This window comes from Paroedura picta, chromosome 2 (assembly GCF_049243985.1).
Source record: "Paroedura picta isolate Pp20150507F chromosome 2, Ppicta_v3.0, whole genome shotgun sequence".
Taxonomy (NCBI): Eukaryota; Metazoa; Chordata; class Lepidosauria; order Squamata; family Gekkonidae; genus Paroedura; species Paroedura picta.
In genome coordinates, this window is record NC_135370.1 from 81939201 (window position 1) to 81956328 (window position 17128).

At 42.8% G+C, this 17128-nt stretch overlaps 1 protein-coding gene across 2 annotated transcripts in view; it reads right to left on the reverse strand.

The window, feature by feature from the left end:
• Positions 1–921: 921 nt before the first annotated feature.
• Positions 922–17128, reverse strand: part of SIGIRR (single Ig and TIR domain containing) — a 46808-nt gene continuing 30601 nt past the window's right edge. For both annotated transcript variants that reach the window (XM_077321250.1, XM_077321252.1), the window contains 8 exons: positions 15196–15373; positions 14065–14195; positions 11829–11972; positions 11149–11292; positions 9734–9836; positions 9228–9378; positions 4940–5114; positions 922–2161 (listed from right to left, as the gene is read on the reverse strand). In XM_077321250.1, coding sequence (XP_077177365.1) covers positions 1968–2161; positions 4940–5114; positions 9228–9378; positions 9734–9836; positions 11149–11292; positions 11829–11972; positions 14065–14195; positions 15196–15373 — 1220 coding nt within the window. In that variant the 3' untranslated portion in view covers positions 922–1967. The remainder of the gene's footprint in view (positions 2162–4939; positions 5115–9227; positions 9379–9733; positions 9837–11148; positions 11293–11828; positions 11973–14064; positions 14196–15195; positions 15374–17128) is intronic.

The window sequence follows — 17128 nt, forward strand, 5'->3', positions numbered from 1 at the left end:
CTTGAGGTACCAATCCACTGCTAAACTTTAAAAAGTCAGAGGAGGACAATCTTTCTCACTACTCTCAGTGCATACATAGTATATAAAGCCAGCACTGGCTTTGTTTACAAAAAAGTTCGAAGCAAAATGAAGCTTTTTCTCCATTGATTGCGCTACCAGTCTGGCACTGCATTAGCACTACAACTAATATTGAAAAAGCTGTATTTAAAATACTTCAGGAAAGCCTTTTAAACATGAAAATTATGCTCAGGAGCGCACTGATAGAAAAGATACCCCAACACCTTAATAGTTCTTGAATGAGCTGGGCTTGTATGCTGGCAGGGGCTCATGGGAATTGTAGACCATGGACATCTGGAGGACCACAGGTTGACTACCCCTGCCTTACACCTTTTTCAGAACAGCTTTTAAATTTCTGCTTTGATGTAAGACCTCAAGTGGCAGAGCAAGAGTTCCCATACAGACCTTCATTAGACATCTCTATTGCTAGTAGAAACCAAGGAACAAGTGTAATTTACTCAGTAGGATCATAGTCTATAAAAATCCATGCTTGGCCTCAACTATAATGCCAAATAGTCCTGTTTTGGACCTACACACCAGAGGGATTCCAAACAGCTAGATAATGTTAACTGTTTTTGATGGGGGGGGGGGGGGAGAGAGTTGATGTGTGTGAATCCTCTGAAGTTCTGGAATTCTGCCAGCACTAAGCATCAATTCTCACATCCCTGTATGCAGACACCTTTCCCCAAGGTAGCCTGTCCTGGGACCCAGCTCAGTCCTGCTGATCTGCAAGTCAGGGTCCTTTGATGCTAGTTTAACAAAACAACATCAGCTCTAGTGGTAAAGGACATATGGCCCATGAATGACCATCTGCTTATGCTATGAAATTGCTGGCAACAGAGAAGAAAATAGGCTGCAACCAGCTTAAAATGATAAACTTTAATTACATTCATCCTTTTTTTAAAAATTGAGAATGGCTGCCCTGTGAATTGATCCAGCAGTGAGCAACCCTGGATAAATACAGCCCAGGAAAAGGCCTGTTCATGCACTACTATCACCCCTGCAAGGGATGGAGATAGGGCTTTCTCCGAAGAGAACACCTTGGCACAGGATCCTGCACAGACCCTGGGCCCATGTTTTCTGCAGTCACTCTTGCAAAAGGCACTTTTCTTATGCTAACTGGGCCATAAAATAACACTTGGCCTTGTGCCACAATTCTAGGCTTCCCATACCACAGCTTCTTCAGGGCCTCTGAGCTGTGTGCCATGCTTTTCTTGAGGCATCAGTAGTCAGCCATTTCCACTTAAGGGTACCAGGGACAATTAAAGCTGGAATCCCAAACCCACTCAGAAACACAACAGTATGGCAGTCACTCCCAGGCAAACATGATTACAATCGGTCTTTGAGGCAAAGCATATACAAACGGAGAACATTCAGGCTGCTTGAGGAAACTGACGTCAGTGCTGTTTTCACTAATATTTTCAAATGCCTCTCGGAAGCCTTGTCTGAAATGTTGCCTCCTTGCCACAGGTGATGCTTGCTATCAAATTCAAAACAAAAGCCAGTTTCTTTTCCCTGACAGGCCTCAGTGCTAGCCAGTCACAGGTACCCGTTTCTGTAACGACAGGGTCTTTCCATTGATGCTAGCGATAAATAAGGAGCCAGCCAATCCTGTTGCAAAGATAAATCCCGGTATGGTGGCCCATCAAGCTAATAACATTTTAAGAATTGGCCACATTGTCATTCAAGACAACCTTTTCTCCCTGAAAATCCCCCTTGACTTTGAAACAGTTTAAAAAATTCAAGAAAGTCATATAACCATTACTGTAAGGCTGAAAATACTCCCTTCAGCAATCATAGCAGTCGAGGGAAGAGATTGGTTTAAAGGAATTAGCCAAGCAGATTATCCTTGTTGGGGAACATCATGCTACTAAAGATTATCAGATGCATAAACATTACTCCATAATCTCTTATATGTCATCTTCTGTCACAAGGCAGTAGAAATCTGTCCTTGCTCCATAGTTGCGAGATCCCAAATCAGAAATGTCTATCTCATTCCTTTGGTTTTCTCCGAGCTGCACTTCTTCCAATGTCTCGAATGGAGGATCGTCAGAGCTGGTCATTCGAGGAGGTGGTGGACCTTTGAAAATGGGACTTCGGACACCTGTAGGATGATAAGGAAATGATAACAGTAAAAGGAGAGAATGCTCACAGGAGACCTTCAGTCATTTGGACCAGCTGTAGTTCATTTCAGTGGGGCTGCACAGAGCTCCCAAGCAGATGGGCACCTCCTGTTCTTTAGTGGGGGGGAATGGCCATTTGGATCTTCTGTTGCAAATGCAAAAATGTTTGGGCCATTTCTCTTAACCACCCTGCAGTTTTCCTCATTCCCTATGCACAAGACCTCTAACATTCTTAGCTTTTTTTTTCTCCATGGAAAACATTTTGCATTCTCCTTTTATGTTCTACTTGTCTTCAGCTCTATCCACAACAGGTTTGAAATGCCTGCCATGTGGTACGCTCACTGCCTCATTCTGATCTGAGCCACTCCTTCCAGTTTAAATAGGCACCTTTCCACAGTGAGTATGGACCATTTTACGAAGGATAATTCCTCATGTGAGAGAACAAAGAGCCTCAAGCACCCTGGCATGTTGTTGGAAGGAGCCAGTAGACTTAGGAGGAAAGCGTCCAGCAAGGTGTGCAGCAACACCGTGCAAAGAACAATGCCTGACACTGAATACATGCCCTCAGCGGCATAAACCCACAGTTGCTGTTCAAACACAAAGAAAACCCCAGCCAAACCCATTATTTTCTCTCTTCTTCTCTCGGCAGTAAAATCATCACATAAAAGGAAGCTGGCCTTCATGTTGCCAATTGCTCATAAATCTTTTATGACCGCCAAACTTATTTTGCTCATGTTACTAAAATTAAAACGTATTGCTTTGCAAGTTCAGGTTGTGTTAACAAAAATCCATTGCCAGGACACATTCTCCCAAACCTCTGGGACCAGCGCCCGTAACTGCATTTCCCTCCCATTGATCCAACGTGCAGTGGGAGGCCAGGGAAGGAAGGCACAAGAACTTGCTGGGTTCTCTACAGCACCAGGCTCTGAAGGTGGAAAACTGCCTTTGGCATATCAAATCCCATTTATTAAATTTCTATACCGCTCTCTCAGAACCGGCGCTAAGAGTCACCCTTGACCATGCTAATTGCCCGTTTGTGACGACCGTGACAGGGAAGCCAAGAATTTTTACCATATGGATACAGTTTATGCTGGCAGACCATGAATGTCTGACCGAGGGATAACAATGTCATATTCTTTATTTTGCTTTTCTGAAGGACACTTAAGGAGGCAGCATTTCCAAGGGGGGCAATGAGAACAGCCTGACCGGTCATCTGAATGCCAGAGAAGACAGGCAGGTGATCACTTAGCTGCATCCAATTTTGTCAGCCAGTGAATGTTTTTCATCAGTGTCAAGTATGCTGCTGTGTAAGAAGACATCAGATAATCATAATATGATCAAACTATATAGACTTGGTTAAAAGGAATTAGAAAGATTTTGTGTTCCATTATGCCCACACAGATTTCATTTTTCCAGAAAGTCGCCTCCTGTCAAACAGGTGTTGCGCGTTTTTTAAACAATACAAAAACCTGTTTGACTTCAGTGAGCATACACAGCAACTTTCTCTCATTCAAAGCACCTTCAGTTCTCTGAAGAAACTGTCCTCTGACTTTGGCCTTTGTATGCTTCATCGATCTAGCAGTCTGATTCTGTGCCTGTTTGCTCAGAACAGAACTTACTCAGAAGATGGAGCGTGCAAGAGTTGCAGAGCAATCCAGTCGAAAGAAAACAAACAGCTATGAAAATACAGAAAAGAAGTACAGAGCCAGATGGAAAATATTCAGTCAGGTAAAAACAGAGGTGTGGCAAGGAGCTCACCTAAGTTCTGGCTACCCGGTGGTAAGCTGGAACACTTTAGCCAGGGTTTATTCCTTAATATGCCTATCTAGGTCATGATATGTTTCCCAGATTCAATCACTGAATGTACCCATTATGTTACTGGCAAAAACATATGTTTGCCCACATCTTAATCTTATTTGTAGAAACTTTTTCAGTTGTCTAATGCCCCTGATTTTTTTTTTTGACTGACATTTTAAAACTTTCTATTTGGGTGAAAGAGCCAATTATCCCACAAGGTCATACTTGGCCTTCTCCCACATGACCATACACATGGATTATGAGAGCTGACTGAGGTTCTGCTGCAGGTACCACTGCCTTTGGTTGTAAGGTTTTTGGTGGTGAAAAACAGGGCCACCTCCGCAGTGGCACACTCACTGAACAACTCTTTGTCCAAACAGCCTCTATGATCAGTTCACAAAAAGGTTGGTGATAATGTTCCTATTTAGGAAGAACTTTAGCTGAGTGTCTACTACTGCTATTGTGCTTTCTTCTGAGCATAGCACAGAAATATATATATATAGGTAAAGGTAAAGGTATCCCCTGTGCAAGCACCGAGTCATGTCTGACCCTTGGGGTGACGCCCTCCAGCGTTTTCATGGCAGACTCAATACGGGGTGGTTTGCCAGTGCCTTCCCCAGTCATGACCGTTTACCCCCCAGCAAGCTGGGTACTCATTTTACCGACCTCGGAAGGATGGAAGGCTGAGTCAACCTTGAGCCGGCTGCTGGGATTGAACTCCCAGCCTCATGGGCAAAGCTTTCAGACGGCTGCCTTACCACTCTGCGCCACAAGAGGCTCATATATATATATATATCCATTAGTAATTTAAATCTAAAAGTAGCACCAATAAATCTACAACAGACCTTGAATCCCATTGATGTGCTATTTAATGATGAAGATCATACACTCTGACTAGCTTACTTCAGTTTCATTCCTTCAAAAGTACAGTGGTAGAGTCAAGATTAAAATAGTACCATTACCAGTGTCCCCCTCAGGGTGAGATTCCCCTCGGAAATCCAGGTAGTTGCTGTGGATGATCAACATGGGGTCCTTGTCTTCCTGGAGATGGGTTTGGGGGTCTCCTCTGAGGCCTCGACAGGACATTTTCCGCGGGAGAGCAAGACACAGTTCCTTCCAGAAATCAGATGAAGGCATCTAGCAGCAAGAAGAAAAGCATAGGCTTCTGTCACATGCATGCTGGATCAGTCACATGCAATGCCCTCCTGGAGGATGTTTGTGGCAAAGTTCCAGCAGCTCTGCCTGAGAGACAGCATTCCCCCAAGGACCCTCTTGGGCCGCAAAAGACAGTACCTTATCTCCCTCTGGTTATCTCAATTCCTTCGTGTCTGCAGTGAACTTTACGTAACTATTTGAGCTGAAATACGCCGCCAAATCTATGAGGTATTAAGTAGCATTACTCCGGGGGAAGGCCTTTTTTAACCAAATAAAGAATTTGCCTTTCTTGTAAAATTCATAGTGACAGGATACTAGTAGGTTGTCTTTGGGGAATTCACAGGGATGCAAAGCCTGTTAAAGTAGAAACCCAGCCCGTGAGAGACAGCACAGCAATGGTGGACAAGTCCTTTGACAGGGATTTAGTAACAACTGACTCAGTTTGGGTCATGCTGCACACAGACCAGCCTGTGACTGTGGCCAGACTACATGTGACTGCAGATAAGGCTGCTGCCCCAAATGACCTCCTCATCGTTGCCTTCTCCCCAGACCCAGCAATGTCGAATTTCCATCCTAGCCATGTACTTCCTTGTTCCTCCCATTAGTCCATTACATGGAACAGATGTCATATCACAGGGATTACACGGGCCTGGAAGCAAAATAGATTAGGTGCAGAAAACAATTCCATGCAATTAATTACAAAATATATGTAACACATTCAGAACATATATTTCTGGAGGGAAAAGAATTATGCATAAAAACCAAGGAGGTTTATTTAAGAACTCTACAGAAAATTGCCTGTGCTCTGAGGGAGACCTAAGAGGCAAAGGGATGTTACTCATTGACAAAAGAAAAGGGCATGAACTTTGAAAGGGCTTTTATAGTTTAAAATCATTGTAGCAGCTTGATTCCAGGCTGCTGCTGTATACAGAAAGTTGCCTGTGCTCTTGAGGGAGAGGGGAAGACTCGGCAGGGAATCTTCCAGTGCTGTCCTATCTTTTCAGACACAATGACCAATTATGCCTGGGGAGGAAAGGCTTGATTTCAGGCTAGTGCTGTCTTCAGTCTATATTTTTGGCTGTATTATTATTATATTGATGATGATGCTAGTGAGATCTTAATTGCTTTATAGTCATAGAATCATGGAATACAGGCCATCTAGTCCAAACCCCTGCTCAATGCAGGATCAGCCTAAAGCATCCAAGAAAAGTGTGTATCCAACCTTTGCTTGAAGGCTGCCAGTGAGGGGAAGCTCACCACTTCCTTAGGCTGCATATTCCACTGCTGAACTACTCTGACTGTGAAATTTTTTTTCCTGATATCTAGCCTATATCGTTGTACTTGTAGTTTAAACCCATTACTGCATGTCCTTTCCTCTGCAGCCAACGGGAACAGCATCCTGCCCTCCTCCAAGTGACAACTTTTCAAATACATAAAGAGGGCTATCATGTCCCCTCTCAACCTCCTTTTCTCCAGGCTGAACATTCCCAAGTCCCTCAACCTATCTTCATAGGGCTTGGTCCCTTGGCCCCAGATCATCTTCGTCACTCTCCTCTATACCCTTTCAATTTTATCTACGTCCTTCTTGAAGTGAGGCCTCCAGAACTGCACACAATACTCCAGGTGTGGTCTGACCAGTGCCATATACAATGGGACTATGACATCTTGTGATTTTGATGTGATGCCCCTGTTGATACAGCCCAAAATGGCATTCGCCTTTTTTACCGCTGCATCACACTGCCTGCTCATGTTTAGTTTACAATCCACAAGTACCCCAAGGTCTCGTTCACACACAGTGTTACCTAGAAGTGTATCCCCCATCCAGTAGGCATGCTTTTCATTTTTCTGACCCAGATGCAGAACTTTACACTTATCTTTATTAAATTGCATCTTATTCTCATTTGCCTATTTTTCCATTGTGTTCAGATCTCATTGAACTCAGTCTCTATCTTCTGGAGTATTTGCCAGTCCTCCCAATTTGGTGTCATCTGCAAACTTGATGAGTAGTCCCTCCACCCCCTCATCTAGATCATTAATAAATATGTTAAAAAGTACCGGGCCGAGCACCGAGCCCTGAGGTACCCCACTACTCACCTCCCTCCAGTCTGATGAAACACCATTGACAACAACTCTTTGAGTGCGGTTTTGTAACCAATTCCCTATCCACCTAACTATCTGAAAATCCAGAATGCAGTCCTTCAATTTATCCATCAGAACATCATGGGGAACCTTATCAAAAGCTTTACTAAAATCCAAGTAAACGACATCAACCGAATTTCCACTATCCAGCAAACCTGTTACTTGGTCAAAAAAGGAAACCAGGTTTGTCTGACAGGACCTGTTGGAGACAAATCCATGCTGAATTCCTTGGATCACCAAATTGTCCTCCAGATGTTTGCAGATCGCGCCCTTTAATATAAGCCCTAGCACCCCACTATGTGTATTTCAGAAGTTTAGACCGGCGGCTCATTGAATGGATTTTGGTATTCGATGGCCAGTCTTGGTTTTACAAATGGTGATTATTTTTATATGATCAAACATCTGAATTGAGGGAAAATATCCTTTGACTGTTCAAGGAGACCAATTTTTGGTAGTTTTGACTCAGGTACAGTGTTAACAGACTTGCAAATTAAACATGCAACTACAGAACAATTGCCCAGCATCAAATAACCAGCTTTATCCCTGGCTTTTTCTTTTACAATGACATTGTGCAATACAGTCCATTCTTCAAACTTAAATAGGCAACATTGTGTACATAGTTTGGCTGCGATGTTCATCAGACTGACTGGATTATACTTTGCAGGCTCATTGAGTCTGTTCCTTGACGAACGAGATCACCATGATCAGACTCCACTCTGAAGGAATGCATTCCACTGTACTGACTCAAACAATTTAGTAATGATGACTAGATATAAAGTCCGACCCTGTTACTTTGTTTTGAAAGAGATTCTTCAATTGGGTTTTTAAGGTCTGAGTAAGAAATGGCTGTCCTGAGCCAGCTGGCTCAGGCTGGACTGATCTTGGAAGCTAAGCTGGGTTGGCCACGGTTGGTACTTGGATGGGAGACCACCAAGCTTTTACCAGAAAACTGCTCACGTTTTCAAATTTTTTCTCAACCAAGGACAGTAAAAGCTTATCTGCACATGAGGTTTTTTTTGTCTGTAAGCACCATGGTTCTCTGGAAAAACATCTGGATGTCTGCTGCACAACTTCTCTGCCTCAGTTCCCATAACTGGCTTGCCAGCGTTCCCCACAGTTCTCACACCTGCTGTACCTGGGAAAGAGGAAGTGCCTTGTTTTTTCTTACTTTGTGAAGTCTTAGGAGAAGGGTGGTGGCAGAGGAGGGGTAGTCCAGGAAAGAGAAACCTTTAAATCCAAGTACATTGGAGGGGTAGGTGGGATGCAAGAACAACCAGTATGTAAAGGAATGGCCGGCAAAGATTTTTATGGGACTAAAGGGATTCTTAGAGATACTTTACACCAGTGGTTATCAACCTTGGGGTCGTGGCCCCATTTGAGGTCTCTTGGCCCCTTCCTCGGGGTTGCCAGGATGCCCGCAGCCCAGCAATCTTTGTATGCTTCTTGCAGACTGAAACCACTTGTGGAGGCAGAACTGCACCAAGGCTATGAGCCAGATTATATGGCTTTCAGAAAGGGCTGCTTGAGCTGTCAAGGAGTCTAAGCGCACCAATGAATGCAATACTTTGGGTAGAGGTCAGTATCAATTTCCCGAAATTTACTATTTCCCCAAATCATTAAGTAACTTGAGGTTGACAGAGATTGTGCCTTGTAATTCAGACTTGGCCTCTGCCACCAGGAGCCAGTCATCAAGATGTGGATAAATGAGATGACCCATTTTCTGCAATGCCTTAGGAAGGAGATCATAGCAGCCACGTGATCTCTTTTCTCTGCACTCCAAAGAGAAGCGGAATGCCATTAGGGAGTGCGTCGCTTGGTCAAGGAACTGCAGAGAGCCTTCTCCAAAAGGCAAGTTGCTCTATAGTTGTATGGCTCTTGAACAGCTTCAGATATCACTTTGCTGCTGAGAAAAGGAAGTGAGAGAGAGACGGGACAGGCTTGCAGCCCACAACTTACCATGGAACCAGAACGCCAGATCAGCAGAGTCACTGTGCTCTTGTGCTGCTTCAGCAAATCAATGGCTGGATGTGCTATTTCCCGGTACTGGCTCTCAAAGGCAACAAAGATTGGCCTCTGGGACAATTCCAACAGTCTCCACAGACCTTCCCTGGAAACAAAAGAGACATAAGAAAATTTACTTCACTCAGGCAGCAGCAGAACGCCTCAGTGCCCCACGGCAGGAAAGGCTTCACACGGGATCCAGGCACCTGAACAATTCATTCAGATGCTTCCCTGATTTTAATGATATTCAACCGACTGAGTTAAACTTCAAAAGAAGACTTACAAGATTAAAAACTCAAGTAGTGAAGACTTCTATACTTCACTTCTAGATATTTATGAAATTTGGGACCCTGTGGATAACAACGGCATTGATTTATCTGACAAGACCCTGTGACTATAGCTTCTCATGAAGGTCCAATAAAACAGCAACCAACTCTCTCTCTCGACGATCCTTCAGTTACCTGAAATTACTGTTGCACCATTCCTGTTCCAGGTAAGCATTAGACAGAACGACAATGAGGCGACGGCACCGACTGACATTCATGATCAGATCTGCAGAAGGCTCTGGGGAAAAGGTGGACAGTTGAATCTCTTTTTGGCAAATGTCCTAGCCTACCTTTCATTGTGCATTCATCCTCCTTCAGTACTAGAAGGAATCCCCCTAACAACAAATGTAAGATCAAGCTCCAAACAAATGCCCTGAAGAAAGGAGTCAAGTCCTTAATGCCACCCCTTTTTCTTTAGTGTTTCATGTTCCTTCAAATGACGCTACTTGCTTTGGATAAAATAGGTGGCAGTGGCCTCAGGAAGGCAGCAAGCGTTAGGCAGGCACATCTTTATTGTATTCTTCAGAGCACTGTCAAAAGATGGGGTTTCGTCTGTAGGACGGACTGTGTTCCTTGTACTTTCTCTCAACTGTTATCTGATAAACTGCTTATCAGGTTTAGGACATTTTCACAGTGCATCTCTAGAATGCCCTTTTTGCATTACAGTTTCCATCTTTTTGAGTAGCACCTTCCATTATGGGCATAATTATGATCTCAGCTCCTCCTTGGATGTGCTTTCTCCCTCCCTCCCTCCCACTCGCTCTCACTCGCTGCTGGAGTGTTTTGTAGGATTTTTTTTTTTGGGGGGGGGGGTGATGTGTTGGAAGCAGACATGCCAAAGTACAGAAGAATATTAATAGGGGCCCAGCAGGTATAGGTGCAATTTCCTATGTTCACAGCTATTTCAGTTCCACTGCATACATAAGCCCTGAACACTTCCTGAGGGGAAAACACATTAAAGAAAAACAATTAGATAGAACAACCAGTCCAGAGAATAGCCTGTGTATATATGGCTAGGGTCTAACTAGATGATAAATGGGAAATCAATAGATAGAGTCACTTTTTTAAAAAAAGCTAACAACCATCTGTGAATGGGAGAGGGAAATCAGATCAAAGTCATGGCACAGAATAAAGGAGCTTTATACTTACTCCACACCATTTTGCTGATTTAGAGCCCCCCAACAGATATTTCTCCACACAGAAAAGCTATACACATGGCGCTACTATGTTCCATTCCATGGGCCAAACTAGAAAAAGCAGCATTTCCCCCGTATTACATTCCAAATCTTAATATTATTGCCATTGCTGTCCCTTCTGCTTCTTTGAGTTACAACTTTCCATCAACAATAGGGGATCTGATAATGCATTTCATGGTGTCTTGCCTAGTTTTTTTCCTCATTGTTGCTACCACATTACAAATGACCCAACTTACAAACAAACCCATCTGAATTAAACTAGTGGTATCAATTGTATTTACTATCAGCAGAACTCAATGGCAAAGTTGTTTGTCATAGGAAAACATTAAACAGCTTGTTGGACCAGTTAACCACCTGAGTTGGGCAGGACATCTTTATCATCTAGGAAGAGTTTATAACCATAGCGATTTTCCAGCTGTGGCTTCATTATGAAGTTTACAAACTTTCTGTCATCTGTTGAGTTAGCATAGGACACATAGGCATCATAAAGCTTGCCATCTGTGGGGAGAAAGGAGGAAATACCAATAAATGTCATGAGATCTTTTCTAATACAGATCAACAATAATACTGAGAGTACATCTCCTGTAGCATTTCACAGCTGGGGGAAGACTGATTTGACAATTTAACCTTGGACTTTTGGCATGCTAGGTACAGTGCAATCCTAAGCAAAGTTGCATCCTTCTAGGTTCACAGGGTTCAGTGGATTCAAAAGGGCACAACTGTTTAGGATTGCACTGCTACACCACCATGAGCACTCAAAAGGAGGGGAGCCTTCCCCCTCCCTCACACTAAATGCTTGCATGTTCAGATATTCAGTACAGACCAAGCAATTAATTAATTGCTAATAGCTTGGATGTTCAGATAGGGCAGGAAGACTGTAATTTCACTTTAGTTCTACTACATACACCTTTCCTTTGGGAGAAGCTGTCACAGGCTGTCTTGGTGGCAGTGCCAAGTTTTCATCTTGCAAATCCCCTCAACCATATCCTATAGCATAAAGCACTCTTAGTCAAGGGGGAAAATGGCCAGTTTACCATTAATCTCCAGATCACCATAACGGTTCCTGTACCAAAGCAGCACATTCAGACGACACTTCACGTAGGTCACGCTCATTAGCAGCAACAGTGTCAGGATGACAAACGCAGCCAGCACAGCACCCAAGTGCCCAGCAGCCTCTCCTGTAACAGAAAAGGGCACTTCCTCCAGTATTCATGACAAACAATCCCTTACATGATACCTGGGAAGGGAAGATGGAAGAACCTCATTCATCGCACTGCTCTGTCTGCACAGTGATTGTTGGATGTGAGCCTGCGGCGGCAGCACCCCCAAACTGGGAAGGTGCTGCTGTGCTGCTGGAAGATGGTACGGGCTAGTGCCCGGAGAGCAGCCCGCACAGCCAGAAGAGTACCATAGCAGGCAGAGGTGGAGGCCCAGTCGGCCATGGCCGGCCCAGGGCCCACCAATGCCACACCCTGCATGCCCTCGACCTGCCACCTGGGGAGGGGGTGTTGGCCAAGTGGCTGCCTCCCCCCCAACCTGCCTCCCGCTAGTGCCCGCTGTATTTCTCCATGCAGCAGGCTTTACAACCAGTTCATTCATAAGACATGTTTACAGACATACATCAAATTAGACAAGATTAGAGATTTTTTTCCTCTGTTCTAGCTCTGTGCCCATGAACTAAATTTTCCATAGCTTTCACGACCAACTAAATCTTGTGTGTGTGTGTGTTTCTTCTGTGGAGTGTGTATGTACCCCTTTCACGGTGATTTCTCGGATTAGTATCTCAAAAGGCACTATTTAAATAGACCATTTGCAAAAGAAACCTGATATAAACATGATGATATTATTTTAAAATAAACCAAGCTCCGATCTTGAAACTGTTTCAGCAAGCTACAAGAGTTTCCAGGATTTTTAAGTTTCAGGCATGCCAAGCAGCAACAGAAAAACATATTGTCTACATGCAGCAGAATTAATTTCAAAGCCGAATAACTGGAAAAGCAGCAACTAACGTCTCAGGAAGGTTTCCATTGTATGCTGGTGCCATCGTGTGGTAATTTCAGTCATCTGATTCACAGATTGTGTTATCACAAGATCACTGTGCAATCTGAATCCCTAAAACCAGCTCAGGATCTCAAGTCTGCAACAGCACCTGAGGCTGCTTTTACTGCTGGCAGTTTTGAAAACAGGAAAAACTAGCTTGGGGACCTTTAGCTACTACCCTACAAGAAGCTTTTAAAGCAGGCAGTTCATCCCAGGAACAGGTGCAGTCTTCGATAAGCCAATGCAAAAATAGTTAAATAAAATGTCACTTCACCAACACAGAACAAACAATAAATAAATAAATACAGTATAAAAGCCAAGAAAAAAAACTACAGGCAAATATTCTAAGGAAGTAAGAACAGTCAGATTTCTATGTAGAGAAGGAAAAGTCTGAAATACTTTCCAAAATTCTTTGACACACATACCATTTCTCAACCCATTCTTCAAAACAGCATTACCTCCTTTATTGCTTCAGTTTCACATCTAAACTGGAGGATGACTTTTCAGAACATCCACAAGATACCATAACCAAACTATCTACTTTCTGGATTTTTCCCTGCTTTGATGTAAGCGTCCCCAAACGTAGGTTGAGATTATATTTTTGGATCCTGTGTGGATGGCATAGGGCATGTTTTTGAAGTTCCAACACACATTGATGCCCATTTCCCACCACTACTACTACCACCACCACCACCATCAGTGGAGAGTTTTTCCAAGCTTTTACTCAGCAGTTTCCATATCACTACAGTACAACAATGTTTTAATTATCTACTACTACAATCTCCTTTTGAACTGTCTCTAGCCCTTTTTGCTCCTTAGATATAAAGAGTGACCCTTTATCTCTGCAGTGAAAAGTGCTTACTTTTAAAAAATGAAAACTGGACATTCAGAGGAACTAGTAGGTTGTGGTAATAGAACCTTATAACATTATTGTGCAGTAGCTATGGGAGGTGGCAGATGTAGGGAGTTCAAGAAATGAAATACAGGGAGAAACTGCCCCACTAATGCCCTGTTGTTGCGCCCCCCTTCAGCATCAGAGTCACACAGAGCATCACCATGTGGATGACGGACAACAAGGTTATATTTCATCATCATCCCACACCTTAGCAATATTAATGGGACTTCAATCTGCGTAGAAGGCATGGAACAGCTTCCAAAATCTTTCATAAAGTCTTTTAATAAGTCCTTCAAGAAAGAGCCAGACTCATTCCCAATATAATGAAACAATACCTGATTTTTGCAGGTTGAAAACTGCTGTGCTGTTTCTAACCAAGCAGGCAAAAACTCCATAATTCTCATCAGAAGTCACATTCACATCCAAAGTGCTGGAGATAAATATCTCTGTTGCATTTTCATTGAACCTGAAGAATCAAAAATATTTGAGTTTGTAATATTTAGAGGAGGGAAAAAAGATTGGAATAAACCACCAGGAAATTCTTGGCCCTCACCTGGTGGAATGAGCTCCCTGAAGAGATCGGGGCCTTTCCTAAACTCCCACAATTCTGAAGGGACTGCAAAAGGGAGCTCTGAGACCAGACATTTGGCTGAGGCTGACAGCCTTAACACCATTCAACTGGCCCCCCAGACATCACAAACATCTTCCACATCCTGAACCCAACAGACCCCCCCCCCATGGGTTCTGTTTGAAAAGTTCTATTGCATTGCTAATTGTTATGCTATTGATTATCAATACTTGTTCTTACAAACAAAAAATAAATAAATGCCTGGACTATATAAAGATTTCATGGAGTTCTACCCTACATCTCTTTATGGAACGTGAATTTTGGACAAGGATGAGCCATCATTATTCTCATACAATTCAACACTCTGAGAATACAATCATTATCCTAGCATGATGATATTTTATAATAGAAAACTAACTGCCCACAGTCTCTAGTCTGCAAAACTTCCCCTTATTTGGGACTTTCCTGAATTATTTTTCATTTAATGTGCTGGGATTGCTCAGTTCTTATTGTAGATCCAAAAGTCTTCTTTCAAATAAGCATGTCCACTATGCAGTTGCTCATATTGCTAAACATGTAAAATTTTGCTGCTGGGAAAGTATAATTCCTCCCAACTACTATTTCCATGCCATTTAAAAAAATATTAAATGATGTGTGGAACTTTGCATGAGTTTAGGGTGACCATGACATTCCTGCTGTCCACCTCTCCGTAAATTATATAGTTGCCTGTAGAAGTCTATTTTTGAAAAATAGCTCTTGACTTTAACCCAAGAAAACCATTCTGTTTGCAAAGAACTCTTGTAAGTCTTTCCTTCCTCCCTCTCTATTGTTTTTGTTTACACATCCTGTTCATCCATTGTCTCCATTTCATACAAACCTCGAAGTTAATTTTTCTTACCATTGAGTGGTATCACCATCTAACCACTTGTCATCTTTCATCCAGTGGAGAGCAAGGTCACAGTTCTGACTGAAGGGCAGCTGCACAGTGCAATTCAATGTTAACTGGCTCCCAAAAGGGTGCTCCAAAGTCACATTGTTAGAAGGGTAGAGGAATTTGGGTAACACACTGCAAAGATCTGTTAGAAAGACAAAAGAGCAGCACATCAGTAGAGGGGTTTTTGAACAACAGTACTTTACAATCAGCATGTACCCTGCAAATCCTACCCTGCACAATATTTAACCCTGAAAAAAAGAAAAGAAGTGACCTTCCATCTAGGCATTATCCCTATTCTGATCCAGTAGTTTAGCTGAAGAAAGCTCAGCATGGGTTATAGTGAAAAGTCACAGTGACCTTCCCTGGGAAGCATTAAAAATGCCACTATAAAGAAGCTCGGAATAAAGGGGGAAAGCAGAGCTCACTTATATGTAGCTGAGATCTAGAAGTGACCATTTTGGTTTTCAGAGACCAACTGCACTCTTGTTTCCTGTTCAGAGTCCAGCATGATGTTCTTTCCCCTTCACTTCCCACAATGCCAGTTCATCCATCCATACAACCTTTTATAAGTTTACCGAAGCTACTTTCCTTTAAAGGTGGGAGGGGGTGGCTTGCATCTTTTTGTGGACAATACCTGCTGTTCAGACAGATAGACCAGGGGTTTTACACTGCAGTGATAGGCTGCATTATGTTCACCCCCAAAATGTATTTTGATCAGGTTTCCCTCACATTCCTTTCTATTCTACCAGAGCTCTCTCCTCTCATTCAGAAATGCATCTAAATAAAATTTTACCCTGCCCTTCTTTCAATAATTTTGTAGCAACACACAACATTCTCTCTTACTGCATTTAATCCTCACAACAACCCTGGGATGAAAGTTAGGCTTTCAGCTGTGCAAGTGGCCCAGATTCACCCAAGAAGTTTCATGGCAGAGGGAGGATTCGAAGCTCCCAAATCCTAGCCCCATCATGCTCTCACTGGAGCCCATGGCTTCAACCAGCCCACAGATTTTGAAAAACTGCACATTCCAAGCAAGGTATGTGGGGCCCCCTCAGCTTTTCTGTGGGACCCGTAGCCAATCTTTAGGTGAGCTAAAGGACAACTTTCAGAATCCTAAAAAAGCAACTTAACAAAACACAGGTGGATTAAAAAAAAAAGACATCTCACAATGGACTGCCTAAGACCACTTTAGGCTGATTCATGTTGCTAACACCATAATAAAATACTCCTCCCCGATTTACAGTCTCACAGTTTGCAGCTTAAATGTGCCATACAAGATAATAAAGAAGAAATGACAGCACACTTATCTCTCCCAACTGCTACATTATACTCCTTTAATACTGAATTGAAAATAAAAGATATTATCTCTTGTTCGTTTAATTTATTTCACTTTTAAAAATCTGACAGCTCACAGCTACTGCTAACGTTACCTGCAAGCAATTTATGAAGTTATAAGGAGCGGCATATTTAAAAAACAAAACCCAGAATGACATGGACATTAAACATCAAGCACGGCTATTCTTAATCCCTAACCAGAAAAAAGCATATATGAAAAAGCCCAAATGAAAACTGCACACAGGAAAAAAAAAAGCACTATCATAAATGCACACAGAAAATTGCTTGCAAGGAAAATTGCCCACATGGCAAAAACTGCCTCCTCTCTCATTAAAACAATCTTAATCATGTATTTACATGGAACAAGGGGGAAGGCAGTTCTTTGCACTCTTTCAGCACCTTTAGACCTTGTTGGATTTCAAGCTCCATCACTCACATTACTAGTAATTGAACTCTGAAGCCTTCTTTCACACTTCAGCTGTGTCTCCACATCCGAATCTAGTGTGTGCTGGGGGACGGGGTCCATTTGCACTGAACTGTAGCCATTTGACTTCATACTGCT